Here is a 20831-nt window from a genome sequence, read left to right on the forward strand (position 1 = left end):
TTTCCATACCTCACAGAAACCAACTTCTCCCTTCTCAGATTGCTCCCAGTCATGAAATTTATTTGAAACAAAGGCAGTGATAGACATTCTGAAGGAAACTCTAGTAAATCAATAAACTACAGTTAGGATACAGTGTCTTCCTTATCATTAAATAATGGGGTTAATATTCCATCTCAAATAATTATTCTTGGATCTATCATTATCACATATCAAAAAGGCGGATTGGCTTTATTAGAGGTAAAAAATAATATTGAGTCTAACTTTAATGAAGTAATCATTTATATAAGCTGAACACCATTTTACATACTAAGCAAACAGTGATAGGCGATTTCAAGGTATTTATCATTCTTACTATTCTCCTAACTCTGGCAAACCCCATGTTGAAGACATATTCACAGAGGTACTCAATAATCTAAGAATTTGCTGACTCATATAATATTCCATTGTTTAATCATAGAGTTACTACAGAACCACCTCTGGAGTAAGCAAGGCACATGGCAGTAGCAGCCTACAACAACTGCAGAAATCTTTCCAGCAGGACTGCAAACCTGCCCAACTGAATTGAAAATGTCATTATGAAATGACTATGGCATATGAACTCAAGAAAAGAAGAAATATGGAGAAGGGTTAAAACAAAGATGACAGGAGACAGTGTAAAGGTGAGTGAGACAAGAGAAAGCAGCAGCCACTGGCCTCTCTGCATTACCATTATCAGGGTTGGTAAACATCCTACTTGCACTGGAGACTGTCTTCCCAATGTCAGCCAGGGACCGAAGGTTGGATTTCTTGGTTTGATGCCGGTGCTTCCGGAGCAAAGTATAGGTCACCTTATCCTTAAGTTCAGGTTTCAACAGGCCTGTCTCAATCTGATGGTCAACAATCATTTCTAACACAAAAGCAAAGCAAAACAAAAGCAAAAATCAAAACTCAGTCACAAAACCACAAAGTTATCTTTTTACTCCAACTTTATGGATGTCACCCTCAAATTCAATATCAATATATTATTTTCCAAATTTCCCACTTAATGTAAAAGATAATGTGTACACGGATACTGGCATTAATGAGAGTTACAAATATTAGAGTATTCATTTTATGTTTTTTCAATCCCAGTTGTGGCATATTCACATGTTAGATTCTTCTGTAACACAGTAAGTCAGTAATTTATATTTTTCAATTTAAAAAAGTAAGATTCAAAAAGTTCATGTACTTATAGCAAATGTACATCAGAAATGTAAATGATATACAAAAATTTAAAGGGTATAGAAAATTTGATGAGATTGTTGATTTTTAAAATCTATTTTCCCAAATTCTTCTGTAATGTTATATATACTTAAGAATAGAATACAGTAAAGGAAAACAATACCCAATATCAGGTCATCTGAATTAATCCCATGAAAGAAATATTAAATTACAAAATTATGCTGCAGTCTTTTCTAAGAAAAGAGGCTGATTCTCCTCCTTCAGATCCAACTAAAGACTTTCCAATGTATTTCCATTGGACATTTTAAAGTATAAGGTGACTAGAATTTTTTATGAAATTGTAATACCTTAGTCTTACTAACAAAAAAATTTAAGTTTCTATTACTCTTTTTTAGTGTGATTTTAGCCAGAAAGATGATACTGTTTCATAGAAATTACTCATAGTTCATTCTGCTGGAAGGGAAGTTCTTATTCCAATAGAAAATAAAAGACCCTCTTTCTCACAAGTCAACATGTAAGCAATATGGCATAAATGAAGCCTGGTGCATTCTACTCTACATCTACATGACAGGCCAACATTTATCTCTAGCCAGGATGAGGCTGAGGACAAAACATTACAGAATCCATGAAGATATGCATTAGTAGGAGTCTATCTCAATGTATGCAAGTAGAACTTTAGTCCTCTGCACAGAACCAGAGTAATGGATCCCATGCCTCCCTTTCTGGTATATGGATGCATCTAGCACATACATTTATATTTTCCTCTTAGGCAAACTTTAGTATATAAACGTAGAGAAATGAACAATAGCTATTCTTTTCCAAAAGGCTGTCAAGAAAATCAATGAGTACTGGTAGGATAACAGTATCTCCCAAGGATTCTCGCTTCTTTGTAAAGAGAAGTTATAGATGTTCAAGGGGTTTTGCTTGGGCATGACTGAACTTCTCAAAAGTCCATCTTCTAAGCACTCATAGAATTGGCCTCACAGCCTATAGCTAGAAACTGGCAATTTACACAGTGTACAGTCAACTATTTGGAAGCCAAGCAGAAGCTGAATCCAGGATTTTTCATCACATGCCTCACAGAGATGCCATAAATGTTATATAACATGGGACCACTTGATAGGGAGGCTGGGCAAGGCAGGAAAAGTTTCTCCCATAGGAGAAACTTTTGGTTTGAGAGTAGCTTTTAGCTCTGAGTATTTTTAACTATACAAACCCCACTCAGTAAAACTATCAGAATTGATCCTATAATTACATTAAACTTCTGTTCTACAGTAAATAATTAGGTGCCTACAAAACACAACCTCTCTACTTTCCCTTTAAGTCCTTTTAAAGTGGAAAGTCCATTTTACAGAAGAACCAGAAAAACAAACAGACCCACCATATCTGCTATGAGTGCTATCAAACTCCTACTTTAATTTCAGGGTTGTAGATTAAACTGTTTCTTATCTACTCTTCCTGGCAGAGCCTCCCTCTATTCCTGCCCTCCCTTGAAATCTCAAACCAATCTTTATGTATGCACAGCCAGTCCTCTGTTACCAATGCCTGGAAATCATCAGTTAGAACAGGTTAAAACATCTATGTGGCTCTATGCCCTTCATTAAGTTTCCATTAAAATGGCCAACATTATAGGGATCTCTTTAAGCATAAACTACAAAATCATTCCAAGGAAAGAGGGGGCAGTAACATTTCACAGCTACACTGAAATTAAGCCTTCAATGTTCAAAATCCCACAGACACTACCAATTGGGAGAGAATGTACCAACTCTAGATGATAGCAGAACTGAAAGGAACCTCCTAGAGCATCAAGTTCAATCTCCTGTTATGCAAATGAGAACACAGGGCCACAGGGTGACTTGCCCGCAGACATAGACTGATTAAAGGCAAAACTCCTATATAAAATCAGGTTTTCTGACTCAAAGTTTAGATCTTTCTCCATGTCATACAGTACTTTTCTTTATTTAAAAACTAAGCTCCAGAGAAAAGAAAATTGATATGTGCAGAGCTTTTGCAGACCAAAAGAATGATGGCTATGTAACAGAAGAATGGACAAAAATCACATTCTTAAAAGAAACACAAAGAGCCAAAAGTAGATAAATACATATTCAACTTCAAGATTAACTAAGATAATTTAAATAAATGTACAAATATGACCAATTATGAGAATTTTTTTAATTTGTCAAAGAAATAAAAATTAAAAATTTGAATCAACCACCATGATGTGAAATGTATTCAATGGGCAATTCCATTTCTGATGACAATGGTGCAGTATTGACTAGGAAGTACAAAAGCTTTGTAATATGTTTACACCTTTTGAATAGTCTACCGTTAGAAATATATCCTAAAGAAATCATTTCACAACAATATAATAAAGATGTCCACTTCTTTTCTTATAATTAAAACCTAAAGGCAATCTAAATGCCCAAGAATAGTTTATTAAATATTTTACAGCTACTATAGTAATGGTCATATTTCTATTTAATAACATAAAAAAGTTCTTACGTTTTTAAAAAAACATACTAAAATGATGAAGTATGGTTCCATTTTGTAAAATCAATTATATATGTGTAAACAGAGATTTACAGAAAAAAATGCTGAGAGGACAGCTCTGAGAGATTATATTCGTGAGTTTTTTAAATTTTACACGTTACAGTTTTCCAGATTATTTAAAAATGAACATGCATTAGTTTTGTGACTACCAAAAAAGTTAATGCCATTTTAAAAATATAAAAGGTATAAAAACTAAGAAACAATAGGACCAACCTATCTGCCAACATGCACAGCTCGGGAATGCCTTTAAATATAAAAATGAGACTCCAAAAATAGAGCTACATTTTCTTAATCCATTTCCCATCATGATAAAATACCTGAAATGGCTTATAATTTTTTTAACTTAAGAGGGGAGGAAAATTCCCATAGACTCAGCTTCACACGTGAATGACACTCTTTAAATGTAGAATTACAATGAGGATACTAATAATAAAGCTATTAAATAATCTGCAAAAATGATGTGTTATCCTTTATAATACTTCAAAGATAAATTTTTCTATTAAGATTCAGAAGAGGTTCTTCAAGAAAAAATCAAGTAGAGGTCCTGAGACAAATCAAAAATAGGCTGAATTTTTTGTGTAAGTGTGAGAAGTAACACCTGCTTACACAGTCGCCCACCGTGGTGCAGGGCCCTCACGTGGCATGGTGCTGTCTTTGAGCCTGCAGAGTGAGATGCCTCTCAGAGGCAGGCTAGTGAGGGGAAGCAGGTGGACTGCAACAGAAAATGAAAAGCAGCTATTGTTTGTTTGATATAATCACGCTTGCTATTATTTCTTTTTCTCATTTGTTGATATAAAATTGGGGTGTGGGGGGAGATGCATCTTAAGAATTAGCTGTGCATAATTCTCAACTCAGAAGTATCAGCATGATTTTGGACAAAACAACTCCACCTCACCCTCTACTACAAAAGGATTTTTTAAATAACCAAATAATGACTATAACTTCTCAAGTTACTGTGCCATCTTCTGTCATTTAGATGAAAAAGGGCTCTGTTGCCTTCATGTTTTACCCTGTGTTAGGTTTTGATTCTTTCAGAGGATTAAGAATTTTTTAGCTAGTGACACTCTTTCAAACATGCTCTTCTCCCTACTTCTGAAAATCTGGCCCTTTTCCTCCCCTTTATTTTACTTGTGATGTGTTATTTGTCCCTGAACCATTTTTTCATATTATCAGCTCCAGAATGACAGCACTGGCTCTCTGCCTGCTTGCCCCAGGGGCTGCAGAGCAAACATATTAGTGAGTGATGATACCTCAAAGTGACCTAGTAGTGTCTAATTTTAACATGTTATGACAATTTTTAAAGTAAATACATGAAGGTTAGAGAAAAAGTTCATTACTGATAATAAAAAATAATGAAAAACTGAAAGGAGACCATAAAATGCTTGATTAACCTCTCTTACTAAATACCAAAACATTCTCTCTTTGGCCATTGGCTAAAAACGTTCCAGTATAATGTGGTACTTTCTCTTCTACAACATGAAAAGAGTCAGTTAGGTGCTGAAGAACAGAAACTCCTTAAAATGGCTCTTCCTGGTGATGAAGGTCCCAAAGACAGTTTTACAGACACATCGAAGTGTGTAATTCAACTTTTAACTTTCATCACCCTTGCAGATCAGCTCCAAGTACAGCAGAGATGCTGTTCCACTGTTTCCAGCTCTACCTACCACACCGTTTGGAATCTTGTTTCCTGTTCATGAAGTCACTGAGTGTCTCTCTATCTGACTCAATCCATCTACAGTCTGCTAGGTGACAAGCAGAAAGATCTGGATAAACTATTTATACTGGGATAGACATGTAAGTAGACAGCAAATACGTCTGATGATCTTATTTAATTATCTTATTTAATTTCATAACAACCCTGAAAGGTTCACCTTTATCTTCCTTTTAGAGATGAGGGAATGAAGACTCCAAAAGATTTAAGTAACTGGCCTTGCCCATGATCATACATGCTAGTAGGGTTAGACTTTAATTAAAAGCCCCCAACATTAACTCTAGCATTCCTTCTTCTACATCACTCTGCATCTCATGGGAATTAACAAATGGCATTTTCCCATATAGTATGTATATTTTAACAGAGGACAGACGCTGAGCACTGTGGCATGAATCCCTACGTGGGGAAACTTTAGGCAGTAATGATCATCTGTGGTAAAAACTGTTTTGTTTTTTTTTAATGGGAATCTGCTTGGTGACCCTTATTCTCCTCCTAGACTGCCTATACACTACCAAGACATGAGTTTCTTCTCCAGTTTGCCCTATATTTATGCCATTTGACTTATTTTCAACGTGTAATTTTTGACATCTTTGCTCCAGGTTAGTTCTTAAAGTCTGAGAATTACAATTTTCACTCAAAATCTGGATTGATTTTTGCTGATCATTATACTTTTCTGGATAATAATCTCTCTTGCAGCTTTTAATAAATGAAAAAAGACAATGGAAGAGATGGCCCAGGAAATCATTCTTTCTCTTTGCTTCTGTCTCTGTAGATGTAATCCACTCTCCCTGGGTACCATAATCCAAGATCTCTCCTCATATATCAGATTTCCATTTTCAGCCTCACCTGCCTTGTTCAATATGAAAAACACCATGTAAAACTGTGTTTCCTCCATTATCTTCTAACTACGTATGCAGATTTGTACCTATGTTGACTTATACCTTGTCTCATTTACCTGGTGGTAGATTTGCAAACCCTAATTTCACCAAAGCCTGAGAAACAGTGTTTGGCACATTATAGAAGCTCATGTACTACTACAGAATAAATGTATTAAATAATTATTTCTGTCCATCCAGCATCTTCACATAAGTCCTCTACCTTCCACACTTGTACCTTACGTACTTCAGATGCATGAAAAGCATGGGTCTTCTTTGCAAATCTAACTAACAAGGTCTCTGAAAAAGAACCAAGTATATATACATCAGCCAGATATATGCCTCATTTGACAGCTAATCTTTTCTTCCAACACAAATGCTGCAGCATTCGTATTACCTATAATATAAAGAACAGATGTCATAGACAAGCCTTTTGTCTACAGATATGCAAAGAAACTTTGCAGTAAGTCTGGAACATATAAGAATGTTACACGGATCACCTTCTTCAGGTCTTTGATCCACATCTTCTTTCCCACAATGCCAGGGTAGGCACACTGCAGACCACTTAGAAAAATCCAGTCACATCCCTACAGATCCAGGGCTCACCTGGTTATGGAATTTTCCTAGGAATAAGGAGTGGAGTTCCTGTACTTCTTTAAAAAAATTTAAAAATGCGATCTTTGGCACACCTAGATCTGCAAGGTAATATGGCAGTTTTAGGGCCAAGCCACTGATAAAAAATGAAAACAGTGGCTCCAGTTTGGAATGCAGTGATGTGTACTCAAGGTGTTCAGCATGATGAGTTAACATTCAATGCACAAAATACTAACAACAAAGGATGCCAAAGCTACCCTGCACCATGAGTTTCAATGACTTTGATGGTGGTGATACAAATGGCACTTGCCACCAGTGTGACCTTATGCAGTCACCTGTAACGTCCTGCTGGATCCCTGCCCCACCCAGCCTTTAGTCACATGCAGCTAAAGGGGCTTGACTTCTGCCTACAATCAACCCTAACCCAGGAGCTAGATTAGTTCCATTCTTACAGATGATTTAAGTCCTGTTTTACAGATGATGAAATTGAGGTCCAGAGAAGTTAAGTGCAAGTCTAAGATCTCTAAGATCAAAAAGTTCTAGAAATCTAGTGCCTGGACTTCCAGTCCAATATAACCAAGGATGGGTGAATAAAGAGACTCTATTTATAATATTAATCTTATGCTAATAAGTGAAGGAAGTGAATGTAAAACTGTGCATATAAAATGAAAAATAACTAAAAATGAGAAGCATGGCAGGGCATGGTTCCTCACACCTGTAATCCTGGTACTTTGGGAGGCCAAGGTGGGAGGATCATTTGAGGTCAGGAGTTCGAGACCAGCCTGGCCAACATGGTTAAACCCCCCCTGCCTCAATTAAAAATACAAAAATTAGCCAGGCATGGTGGCAGGCACCTGTAATCTCAGCTACTCGGGAGGCTGAGGCAGGAGAATCGCTTGAACCCAGGAGGTGGAGCTTGTGGTGAACCGAGATCACACCACTGCACTCCAGTCTGGGCAACCGAGTGACACTCTGTCTCAAAAAAAAGAACAGCATAAAGGAAAGGATTCAGAAGCAAAGCTAGAAGGAAATATTCCAAAATGCCAACAATGACCAGAGGAAGATGTTATGGAAGATAGTTTACTATTTTCTTAATATTTGTGTATTTTTCAAATTTTCTTGCAATAAAACATACTACTATTATAATACAAAAAGAGAGAATAAATATTATAAAATATTGAACTCTGCTTACACTACTAGTCATCTGCCTTGGTGAACTGTGGATAGGTAAAGCCAACAAAAATAATAAAAGGTTCAGATAGCATACTTACCCACCAGCTGTGGGAGAGAAGAAGCCTCCCGGTCAAGCATGATGGATCCTTTCTCCATACACGTCCTCAGCTCAAATAAACTATGAAGGGACAATGTGGCCACATGGGGCTTGCTCCATCTTTCCCCACCCTGTTCCACTTTTTCTTCAAACTTGATCCATCTAGGAAAATGAGATTAGTAAAGAGCAATTAAAAGTGTTCTAATGTCCTCTAGAAATAGCAGTCTCAACCCCTCCATCACCACCCCTTCCAGCATTTCCAAAATGTCTCTTTTTGTGGAGTATTAATAGCTTATTATATCATTAATTACATACTCTTCATAAACACACTCAGAGAAGCACTAGACTGCTCCCCTGAAGTTACAGAGGATAAAAGCAAATCAAGAGAAGCCGAAGCATCCTTGGTTTTATATCTGCCTGTATGTAACCATGAGATCCTTAAGAACAATTATTTAACTAAATTTTTAATAAGGTAGAAAAATATGCATTTCAAAATTCTACATGTGGGTACAGCCTACAGTGTATAAAAATAACCACCACTGTGAAGATTCGGTTGTGACTTCACGAGGCAAGTTTAAATAAGGTGAAATATCAGTGATGAACCAATATTTATCTCAGACATAAAAAGCATGATGTGTGAAGTGGCAAGATGAACGTAAAATTTCATTTTATTGATGCTTATGGAAGACCAGCATGTTTTGTTGTGTCTTCCTTTAATATACATATCTCAGCAGATGCATGTTCCCCCCTTTCATTAAGATTTTAAAAACTTTACCCTTCATATCTGGTTCCATATGTGTCTAAATATACACAAGTTCAGTGAACAACAGATTATTCTGATGATAGGAGATTTCCCATTAACCTTAGGGATTAACAACCCTCTTTTCTAGCTTCTGCTTTCTAAGACTCCTAGACATTTGATAACTCAGCAATATATAGCAATAAAAAACCCTTAATGGAAATGAGAGCAAAATACATTTGACAGACTTTATATCCCACATATTACACAAACAGACACTTCCTACACTGCTAAAGGAAAATGGGAAAGGATCATCATTTTGCTGTTCATCATGACACAAACAAAAAGACTTCTTTCTTTCACTTTAAACCTTCTGAGAGATATTGAAAGAGATAAAGAAGGAATTAAAATTGTTTTCTACATTCTTCACCCAAAGGTTTAATGATTGAAAAGTGTTTTCCTAGAGAAAGCTAAACGCTCACCTAACTCACTAAAGATGAGAACAAAGGGCAGAGATCAGAGGAAGCTCTACATAGGGTATTATTTATAGACCTCTTACCACCCCCAGAAGAGGGGGAAAAAAAACACATTAGTAGAACCAGGAGTGAAAATAGATCAAGAGATCAGCCCACAATGTCAAAGAAAATTTAGAATTTTAATCAAACCCAACACCCATATGTTTCAGAAGTATTTTAGCCATATCTGAAGACTCTCCCCCCATGCTCCTCTCAGGAAGCCTCTCACAGCCAGGCAACTCCAATGTCAATGGTAACCTTATCTCAACCTTACCGACAATTCTAAGACCCTCCACCTTTTCCTTGTATCCTCCCCAAAAATGCAGGAAGTGGAGATTTTTATGTGGTTACCTCATGAATTAAGAAGTCCACAAAACCACCAAAGAAGTTCTAAAACTTCAGAACTGGACTTGGTTTATTTCTACAAAAGTAGTTGTGACACATTCCAAAACAGAATGAAAGACATTGTGTGTGTGTGTGTGATTAAACTATTATTTCTTCACTCTGGTTCAAGTTAGACCCAGAGAAATAAAAGGAACTGGGAGAAAAATGACATAATTTTATATTACACTCAAAGAATTCTATGGGTTTAACCAAAACTATAAAAGGTAATAAGGTGATTGAAGTTATTTTGAGAATAATCCATTTCTGATGGAGAATATCACACTGGTTAACTTCAGGTACATCATCTTTTCATGCTTGCTCATAGAATTTCTAAGCATGTTTGTTGGTAATTGGCATATGAATAATATTTACATATGATGCTAAAATTTATTGCTCAAGATAAGACTCTAGAAAAAGGAAGATATCATCACATATGAAATCAAGTCAGAGTTACCTAGAATTATGTCATCTATAATTCTTGATTACTCTTGAATTCCTAAGAGTATGCTTATTTTCTCAGGGATAGAATGTTTGGTTGTAGAATTTAAGCCCAAAATGAATAACATGGAGCAGCCAGAAGTCCTGTAAAGGGAAATGTTTTACAAGGCCTTTACTTCCCTCTTTTCTTTCCTAAATGAGCCCAACTTTTATCAGTTGCCAAGAGCCTGTACTGCCAGATCTATTCCTTTAAAAAAAACTAAGTGTCACTTGTATACACTAGCTCTTTTCTGCCATTATACTCTCTATGGTCTGAATGTCTTATGTCCCCACAAAATTCATATATTGAAATCCTACCCCCCAAGGTAGTGATACAAAGAAATGGGCCCTTTGAGAGGTGATTAGATGGACTAATGTCTTTATAAAAGAGACCCCAGACAGCTCTCTAGCCCCTTCCACCATGTGAAGACACAATGACATGGTGCCATCTGTGATAAAGCAGGCTCTCACCAGACACTGAATCTGACAGTGTCTTGATCTTGGACTTCCCACCCACCAGAACTGTAAGAACCAAATTTCTGTTGCCTGTAATCTACCCAGTCTATGGTATTTTGTTATAGCAGCCTAAATAGGCTAAGATAATTCTCAACTGTCCAAACAATATCAGTTTAATAAGATTTAATTTAAAAAGAAAAACAAGAAAACCATTGCAGTTCTTTGTAGTCCATCTTTTATTTATTCCTCTCCATAGTTTATATTGTAGGCAACCTGGTTAGACTTAAATATAACTTTGAATACATTGAAAAAATGCATTTGGAAAACATAAATCCAAACGAGGGTGGATTTATGAAATAGCATTACTCACCCTTCTGAATTACACCAGCTCCTTAAGTCAAGATTTAACCATAAAGGAATGGAAATATAAATTCTCAAAACTAGGCAGTTCTTTAAAATTTATATTTTTAAGGGATAAATATTATCTCATAGCTCAGTTTAGCATCTATTTTACTTTAAGTTCAGTAAATATTGAATATTGTGATGATGTCATATTACAGCACAGCTTACAGCACAAGGGGAACTCTGGAAAAATGCCTATTAAATTCCTTTAAAATGTATTGCTCTAATTGTTAAAGGAACTGATTATACTTCCAACAAATGCATTTGGACCTAAAATACTGGCTTTCCTAATTAAATAGATCATTTGCAGATAGTTTCATTCCAGAAACTGCACATACTCTGTCTAGCCTCCGTGCACATCAAGGACAAATTTGGATTTTGGAGAAAAAAAAAAAAAACCTGAAAACTACTCAAATCAAATCAGAGCCCATTAAAGAAAAGGCTAAGGCAAAAGTACCAAAGTTCACCCTCTCCAAGTGCCAATGAATCTGCAAAGGTGCTTTAGAACCATATAATTACAATTTTTTTAAAAAACAGACATTTTTACTGTAGGGTATACTAAAAGCCACTATCTCTCCTTTATAATAACTATGAATAATTACATATTTGTAATAAGTTTCCTACTTTCTTTTTGTTTCAGTACTTGACTTGTTACAGAAAAATGTGTTTCAAAAGTAGGCTTTTTAAATGCTTGCAATTACAAAACTGTTTTAACCTTACAGGAGGGGTTTATTAGGTGAAGTTTATTTATTTCAAGGTCTTAGAAGAATAATGATAAAATGCTTTGCAGTTTAAGACATTTTCAGTGACTGCGAAACAAACAGCATTTCACTTGTTTGTTGAAGAAAAAAAAAAAGACCCACTGGGAATCACTGAATTTTGCAACTTTCCAATCATATGATTAAATATAATTAAGAAAAAAACAAGACCTCTAACTTAAAAACATACCAGTTGTACAGCGGAAACCAGACATGACCTTTACACTATATAAAATTCAACTGAGTACAACTATTGAAATGATAATAAATTTCTTGCTAACTAACAAGTGCCTTATCACCCATAAAAGAAGACAATGCTAGTGTGTACCTGGAAGAAATGAGGTTTTTAAGGAGAATTCTTAAAATTCTAGATCAACTATTAAAGTTATTGTATATAACTACATATGATTACACAGATGATTAAATTCCTTGAGTCTTTTTCTTACAGAAAAATAAACTTGGTCTGAAATAGAATTTCCCCAAAGTAATTCAGTAGAAAAAAGACAGAAAAATCAGTGTAGACTGGGAGATAGCAGTCTTTGCCCAAACCCACAGTATAAGTGCACATGTTGGTATTTAATGGCCATGCCCTTAAATCAGGTTCTTCAGAGGTGGTTCAGGTCAATCTGCCAAGTTGAAACACACATGGGTGTACATTTGTGGTGTCCATTTGGAAATAAAACATGAATACCCTTTTCCTTTGTTGGCTTGTGTTTGTTGAAACTTGTGATGGCTTTCCTTTATACTCAAGAGGTTTGGCAGCACACTTTGAATTATGCTGAGGAAGTTATCTTTTTTTTTTTTTGAGATGGAGTCTCACTCTTTTCCAGGCTGGAGTGCAATAGTTCAATCTTGGGTCACTGCAACCTCCACCTCCCGAGTTCAAGCTATTCTCCAGCCTCAGCCTCCTGAGGCACCACCCACCACACCCAGCTATTTTTTGTATTTTTAGTAGAGACAGGGTTTCACCATGTTAGCCAGGCTGGTCTCGAACTCTTGACCTCATGATCCACCCGCCTTGTCCTCCCAAAGTGCTGAGATTACAAGTGTGAGTCACCATGCCTGGTATGGGGATATTATCTTTAAAAACATTCATATAACGGTGGTTAAGTCCAGCACTGTCCATTTGAAAATTTACTGAAGAGAAACAGACAGCTAATAATCATTTTTGTAGCGATATCCCTACTCAAATGAATAAAGAATTTGGGAAGGGAAAAAAAAGGTCCCTTTCTCCTGACTTTGGGCCATCATCAAAGTTGGATCATGAGTTATTCTTTTACCAGTTTGTTTCATTAACCCATTAGCTGAGACCTAGTCACCTAGACATTCTTAATGGGAGCACAGGCTTCTTCACCAATTCCAAATGATTTTCCAGGTCTGATAAGACTACCCTTTGCACAGTGTTTAACTTGTACTCTCTTTTGGAAGAACCGCTGAAAATTCAAAGTTCTAACTTTTATGAAAAAGAACACGCAAAAATGTAAAAAGGATGGTGATGGTGATAGAGTTGATTGTTACTTTAAACTTCTTGTAAATACTTAATCTTGTTCATAGTATAACTACTGTATTTTCCATAACTTAAAAGGGGACAACTCCCCCTATTATTGAAACAATTCTCATTTTTTTCAGGCACAGGGCCAGCCTGAAATGTCTGAAGCCACAGTAATGCTGATGCTCAGTGTAGGATGTTCTTGGTCAAATCAAATCATTAGCCAACTGACAAGTAGAGAGTCTGAAAAGAGAAAGGAGTCTGATACTGAGTTATGTGGGGTGTAGACTTATAATAGAAACTACAGAAAGCTGGAGAAGTTCAGAGAATTAGCTCTCTATGGAATAAAATAAGCTATCAATTGCAGTTTTCACAGAAAATCAAATTTATAAGTTGGCCAGAAAAAGATTCATGTCACATCTTCATATATAAAATTGATTATTTCTAAACATTAAATTTTCATTAGTCTGGTAGGTTTGAGATCTTTTAACGGCAGAGGGGGGAACTACCATGTCTGGAAATTGGACATCACATGTGGAAGTCAGAAATTACTGCAAAAACATTCTGAAAGCAGGGTATGTCCCAGGTAGTAAAGGTTACTGAAAAGCTAAATATTTCCAGAGGCATATTCACCTCCAAGCCTCTCCAGAGAATTAAAGTGGAGTAGCAAACTAAGAATCAATGTTCCACATGGACACAGGGAGGGGAACATCACACACTGGTGTCTGTTGTGGGGTGGGGGGCTAGTGGAGGGATATCAGGGGGTAGGGAGATTGGGGAGGGATAATATTAGGAAAAATGCCTAATGAAGGTGACAGGGGATGGAGGCAGCAAACCACCATGGCATGTGTATACCTATGTAACAACCCTGCAAGATTTGTACATGTACCCCAGAACTTAAAGTATAATAAAAAAAAAGAATCAAGGTTATATTTCTCTATTCATTGATTCTATTAGCCAGTCTTTATTGAGCATGAACTGTGTGCCAGGTAGTTTTAGGCACTAGGTACAGAATGCCAAAACAACTGAAAATTTCTGCCCTCACAGAGCTTTAATTCTATTGAGAAGAGATAATAACAAGATATATGATATGCTAAATGATGACAAGTCCTAAGGACAAAAATAATGAAAGATGAGGGATAGGGCGTATTGGGGGAAGCTTTCAATAATAGATAGGACAACCACTAAGCAGGTAATATTTGAATAAAGACCTGAAGGAGATGAGGGAATGAACCATGCAGATAACTGTGGGGATTCAGGGAAGAGAACATTTCAGACAGAGGGGACAACAAGTGCAAAGTTCCTGACAGATTAGCATGACTGGCCAGTGAAGCTCACACCGAGTGAAGCAAAGGAAATGAAAATGAAGACAAAAATCAAAGAGATCATGGCAGACAGTTTGTAAAAGAAGAGCAGGTGCAAAGAGATCAACTAATTAGGAGGTATCTTCAGTAATCTCAGTGAGAAATGGTGGGATGAACTAGCATCACAGCAGTACTGAATGTCAGATATAGTGAGATCTCTGAATATGTGAATATCTTTAGGGGAAAACAGAATTTGCCAATTGGTCAGATATTGAGTGTAGAGAAAGAGAGAAATCTAGGAAGACTCCAATGTTTCTGGCTCAGAAATTAAAAGAATGGAATTGTTTATTGAGATGAGGAAACCTGTAGGAAGACCAGATCCGAAGTTCAGTTTCAGACATGTCAATTTTGAGACTCCTATTAGCTCTCCAATTATTTAATTCCAACTAAATAAGGAATTATATCTATGCTTTTATAAATGCAGAGGTCAACAGTATATTAATGAAATAGTTTGAAACTTTAAACATAGGTCCTCTTCTATGCTTTATCAATGGCTTGCTGAGTACCTTGGGTCTGTCATTCCAAGGTTGTTTACTGGTCAGAAAGAGAAGAATTATATAGAACCTTAATTTGGTCAATTAATATTTCTAAAAAAGTATTATATTCAGAGCAGTTGTGTCAAAAGCAATTAGTTCTCAATCAATCACACATTAAACAAATTTATTGAGAACCTATTATGAATCAGACACTTCCAGGTACTAGCAGCATAACAGTAAACAGACAGACATGATAGTCTCTGTCTTCAGATAAATTAATGTAATGAGGGAGACCATATGAAAACCATATATAATGAATTGATCGACAGCAATTGTGGTAAACCCTATAAAGAGAAGCTATACAGCGTGAACTTGACACACAGTACACTCCTAACACTCTTCCTCTTCAGCAGTGTGATGTCTTGAAGACAGACTATGTCAGCAAAATGGCACATGTGCTCCCAAAGATATAATGTCTCTAAGGATGGTAAAGTATTCAAAACCATCTTAGTCTTTAAAAATCTAAGTAAAAATACTATGCTCATATCATTCAATGTTGAATTACCTATACAATGAACAATTGTATACCTTTCTGGGACCAGGGATTATGTAAAATAAGGTATGGTCTGCATTTGACTGAAATAAAAAACAGAAAACTATATCTGAATTCTACTCTATGATAACAACTCACAAAGAACTTCAAGATGAAAATAGGAAAGTCAAAGTAGCTCTTAGAGTCATAGCTGAGAATACCAGTATACACACAGGAAAGAAATTTGAGAGCTATGAAATATGTGTAATATTAGAGAAGATGCAACCCAATATGACCTTCATCTGATAGAACAGAAATTCAGGCTCAGAAAGACTACAGGACTTGCTTAAAGTTCAACAGCTAGTGAGCAGCAAAGCCAAGACTAGACCAAAATCTCCCAACACTTAATTCAGGCTGCATCAGGACAATTCTCACACTGTATTTTTCTATCAGAAAGAAGGAAAAGAAAGAATGAAACAGATTCACTAGTAAAAGTTTTGCTTTGGAAGCCTTCTTTTGGAGGATGTCTTAGGAACTAAAATTGTATTTTACAGAGGATTTTTTTCTATACAGGTTATTGGTTCTCAGAGAGGGGAACAAGAAACAGTTGCTGTATCCTTGGAAGAAGCCCCAACAGAGCAAAGAATGAAGAGCTTCAAGAGAAAGTATTAGCGGTGAGGAGTAGAAAGAAATGTGCCATGAAAGTGTTTTTAATTAGAAGAAGAAAATATTAAGTAGCTATCAAACAGAAGAGTTAAACAATCATGACCACTGTAGCTATCTATTAGAAAGAGAATTACCCGGTAAATGGAAAATAAAGTATTTAAAAGTTAGGTCTCTTTCCTTAATACTACTGTCGGAGCCAGGGGTAAAACAGAATTACTTTTTTTCTGACTATTGCTTAAGCTATGAAAGATAAGAAATTCTCCATCAGTTCTAAAAGTTTTTAAAGCAGGTATTTCTGCAAGGCTAAGCTACCTAGAAACTCTTGGTAAAGAATAAAAATTTCTCTGCCATTATCAAATAAATTAATTTATGAAGCTTCTCCAGTATTAAAAATCCCAAAGGGCTAAAGACATTAAACATTACTTAAAATTAAGGAAATAAAAATAAATCCATAAGCCTATAAAGCATAAGCCTAAGTAACTAAGCTACAAAAAATCCAATTAAATTCATAAAGACTTGATTACAAGTGGTATGAGGTATGAAATCTTAAAACATGCCTCAGAAAATTAAAATTTGTTCTTTAACTCTTCAAAAAATCTTCAATCGTAAAGAAAAAGGCTATTGGCTTATTGCTTCTTGATAGCTCATCTGCTCTAATTGATTAAAGTGATTTTTGAAAATATTTTCTAACTAGAATTTCTTTCTATCTAGAAAAAATAGCAGCCATAAATTCTTTTTCTGTCTATAACCGCAGAAGACAACGTTCATCTATCTTTGCTTTGCTTACACTCAAAGCTGAGATAATGATTTCATTTTCCTTATTCTCATATTGTAAGATACTATATTAAACTTAATTCAAACTTTTTAATAAGATACAGGGATCTATATTAGAGCCTCAGGGATCTACCTAAGCGCCTCATTTGCTCACTGCTATATTCATGGTACCTAAAACAGTGCCTGACGTAAACTATTCATTCAAATAACATTGGTCGAGTTGAATCAATTTGAATTAAGTTATAGACTATAAAATGTTTATCTTAACATTATCTTGTTTGTGAAAGTGAAATACATTGGAATCAGCACATAATGATGACAATGAGAGATCAATAACTGCATTATAATCAAAGTCTTTGTATTACATAATTGCCTTATGTCACAGATGATGATTAGCCTGGAGAATATCTCTGAATATGTATGTAAAAGAAAAGCTCTGTTATGAGATTAATGAAACCCTATGTATTTGTGTAATGCTTAATGATTTACAAAGCATTTTCATATAAAAACATATACATGTGTATGTGTATAAATATATGTAACATTATATAAATTGTATACTATATTTACACGTTTTATATACCATACATATATATGTATATGCATACTATATTTACATATGTTTTATATACCATACATATATATATATGTAATAGGCATTATTATCCACTCTTTATTGATAATGAAGCCAAAGTTCTAAGAAACTGAGTGTCTTGTAGCTAAGAAGCAACAGAGTCAAAGTAAACTTGGGCCTCTGAACCCCAAACTCAGATGAACCTTCTACTTTCCGCTGGATATTTAAAAGATTACAGGTTTATACGTGAAATACAGTAGTTCCCCTTATTCACAGAGGATACATTCCAAGACCCCCACCGAATGCCTGAAGGCATGGATAGTACTAAACCCTATGTATCTTTTTTTTCCTATATGTAATCCCTAATAAAGTTTAATTTATAAATTAGGCACAGTAAGAGACTAACAACCATAATTAATAATAATAGAATAAATATAATAATATACTATAATAACCGTTATATAAGTGTGATGACTCTCTCAAAATATCTTACTGTACTGTACAGTGAGTAATCGAAATCATAAAAAGCTAAACTGTGGATAACCTGGGGGCACTACCATAAGAGCAACTTTGTGTTAATCCTCATTGTTCTAGTACTCTCTTTCTTATTTTATTCTATTTTATGTTTTTGAGGCAGGGTTTCAATCTGTCACCCAGGCTGAAGTGCAATAATGTGATCAGAGATCACTGCAGCCTCGACCTCACAAGCTCAAAGGAACCTTCTACCTCAGCCTCCTGAGTAGCTGGAACCAGAGTCATGTGCCACAACACCCAGCTGATTTTTTCTTTTTTCTTTTTTTTGGGGGTGGGTAGAGATAGGGTCCCATTATGTTGCCCAGGCAGGTCTTGAACCCCTTGGCGCAAGCAATCTACCTGCCTCAGCCTTCTAAATTTCTGCAATTACAGACACAAGCCACTGCACCTAGCCAAAACCTCCCTCTTGACAGAGAATGAGTAATTAGTCATACAAAATCTCACAAGAGATCTTGGCATGTGGACACTTTGGAAACATATATCTTGGCTATCATTGTTGGGTACATGAGTTTATTATCTCTCTAAAATATTTTACTATTAAATAATATATAAATTGAGCTTTATTTCTAATTCCTTATAAAAGCCAAAATTATAGCAACGTGGATCAATGAAATAATGGCCCAATAGTGAAATAAGAGGTTCCCTGCATTCATGTTAAAAAAAAAGAAAAAGAAAGAAGAAATAAAATTATTTATTCCTTATCATCCCAGCCAACATCATCCCTATTGGCCATTCAAAGTGCTAAGTCTAAAGAACAGCACTCCAGGATCAAAGCATCTTGCCCTTGTTTCCCTGGGTCAATACTGCATACAGTCAGCCATGCCTCACCTGGCTGTTTCCTTCCACTCCATCTCCTGCCCATCCACGGCCAGCAGCTCATCCAGTTCCGTGAAGAGCTGAGGGGGAGCTGGGCTGTCATCCTCCTCTCCCAAGATGAATCGGATGCGTTCTGCAGCAGGAGAGACTGCAGAAGTGAAAATACTGTGGTTAAACATTGGCTGGACAACCCTGAGGAAAGTGGAGCTCCGGGCTCTTCCTCTCTCCCCAAGGTTACTGGACTTCCCTTCCACATTTTCAGTGGACATCTCTCTTGCTGAGCCTCCCAAATCCCCAATCTAAAGCCAAAAAGCAATCAAAGCCCTTCTCTATTCCTTTGGTTCTGAACTGTATATCTTAGTTCTCTGCCACTCTCCAGAAGGACAGCACTCCAAGTCTGTGTGATGTGTCACAAAGAACCTTTAGCCCTCAGATGAGCTGAGATCCAACCACTCACTCCCCCTCCCTCCCCACTTATGACCCACCCAAAATTATTAGACAAAAGCAAGCTTGAACCAATCACTTTTTCATAGAGCAGTAGGAGGGGCAACAAAGCACCCCAATCCTAGGTTTCCCCAAGTCCCCACCTCCCACCCACTCTCCCTCTGTCCAATGCCTAAAGCTCACGTCCTCGCAGGCCGTCCAATGCCTAAAGCTCATCTCCTGCCAAAAACTGGCTAAATGCAAAGTTGATGAAGGAATATTTAACAAGATGAGCCCCCTTCTTTACCCAATGGTACTACCCAATGGTTGTGCCCAAAAATGTTCAGTCACACTTCAATGCACTTGAAAAACAAGCCCAAGTAAAATATTGTACACTTGAGGGGAAGGAAAAAAAAACATTTTCCAACATACTCAAGCACATAATTGAATGCCCTACTAGCTCCTTTTGACCCTATCTCCTGAAAATCATGTAATGAAAAATTAACTAGAATTTCCCCCAGGTCATGGGTTACTCCCTTTCAAAAATAAAAAAGAAGAAGAAAAGAGAGAGAGAAAGAGAAAGAAAAGCAGCTGGAAATTGATGGCCATGTTACAAAATTAAGGCCCACAAATACTCCTCAAAATCCCTGGGTAAAACCAACAATAGTATATACATGTGAATGCAGCTCAAGTATACACAAGTACATTTATTATGGATAGACAGATACACACATATACATGCATATATAAATTTGTAGAAATATATGTATACAAACAACCCAATAAAACCAGAAAATCCCTACCATCTGAAAACTTTATAATACAGGATAGAATAAAATTCCATAGATCAAAACTTATTTAGTACAAGTAAACCCATGAAAAATATTCAACCTAATTAAAAATCAAAACTAATCATTAAAATAAAATGTGTTTTACCTATTAAAATGTCAAAAAAAATGGCTGGGTGCCATGACTCATGCCTATAATCCCAGTACTGTTGGACGCTGAGGCAGGCAGATCACCTGAGGGCAGGAGTTCAAGACCAGCCTTGCCAATATGATGAACTCCCATTTCTACTAAAACACACACACACACACACACACACACACACACACACACACACACACACATTAGCTGGCATGGTGGCAAGCACCTGAATTCCAGCTACTCAGGAGGCTGAGGCAGGAAAATCGATTGAACCTGGGAGACAGAGGTTGCAGTGAGCCAAGATCACGCCACTGCACTCCAGCCT

The 20831-nt window shown here is 36.3% G+C and overlaps 1 protein-coding gene and 1 long non-coding RNA gene across 41 annotated transcripts in view; one reads left to right on the plus strand and one right to left on the minus strand.

The window, feature by feature from the left end:
- Positions 1-20831, minus strand: part of SLC4A4 (solute carrier family 4 member 4) — a 498924-nt gene that overhangs the window by 218889 nt on the left and 259204 nt on the right. For 25 of the 40 annotated variants that reach the window (XM_078367097.1, XM_078367103.1, XM_054253296.2 and 22 more), the window contains 3 exons: positions 19169-19304; positions 8202-8362; positions 707-886 (listed from right to left, as the gene is read on the minus strand). In XM_078367097.1, coding sequence (XP_078223223.1) covers positions 707-886; positions 8202-8362; positions 19169-19304 — 477 coding nt within the window. The remainder of the gene's footprint in view (positions 1-706; positions 887-8201; positions 8363-19168; positions 19305-20831) is intronic. The other 15 variants (XM_078367118.1, XM_078367121.1, XM_078367115.1 and 12 more) reach the window with 2 other exon arrangements.
- LOC118152280 (uncharacterized) overlaps positions 500-20831 on the plus strand; it is a 65354-nt gene continuing 45022 nt past the window's right edge. Inside the window, exons 1-3 of the long non-coding RNA XR_008480193.2 lie at positions 500-659; positions 5362-5544; positions 16366-16466. This is a non-coding gene — a long non-coding RNA (uncharacterized LOC118152280). The remainder of the gene's footprint in view (positions 660-5361; positions 5545-16365; positions 16467-20831) is intronic.

The sequence above is a fragment of the Callithrix jacchus genome, chromosome 3 (assembly GCF_049354715.1).
Source record: "Callithrix jacchus isolate 240 chromosome 3, calJac240_pri, whole genome shotgun sequence".
Taxonomy (NCBI): Eukaryota; Metazoa; Chordata; class Mammalia; order Primates; family Cebidae; genus Callithrix; species Callithrix jacchus.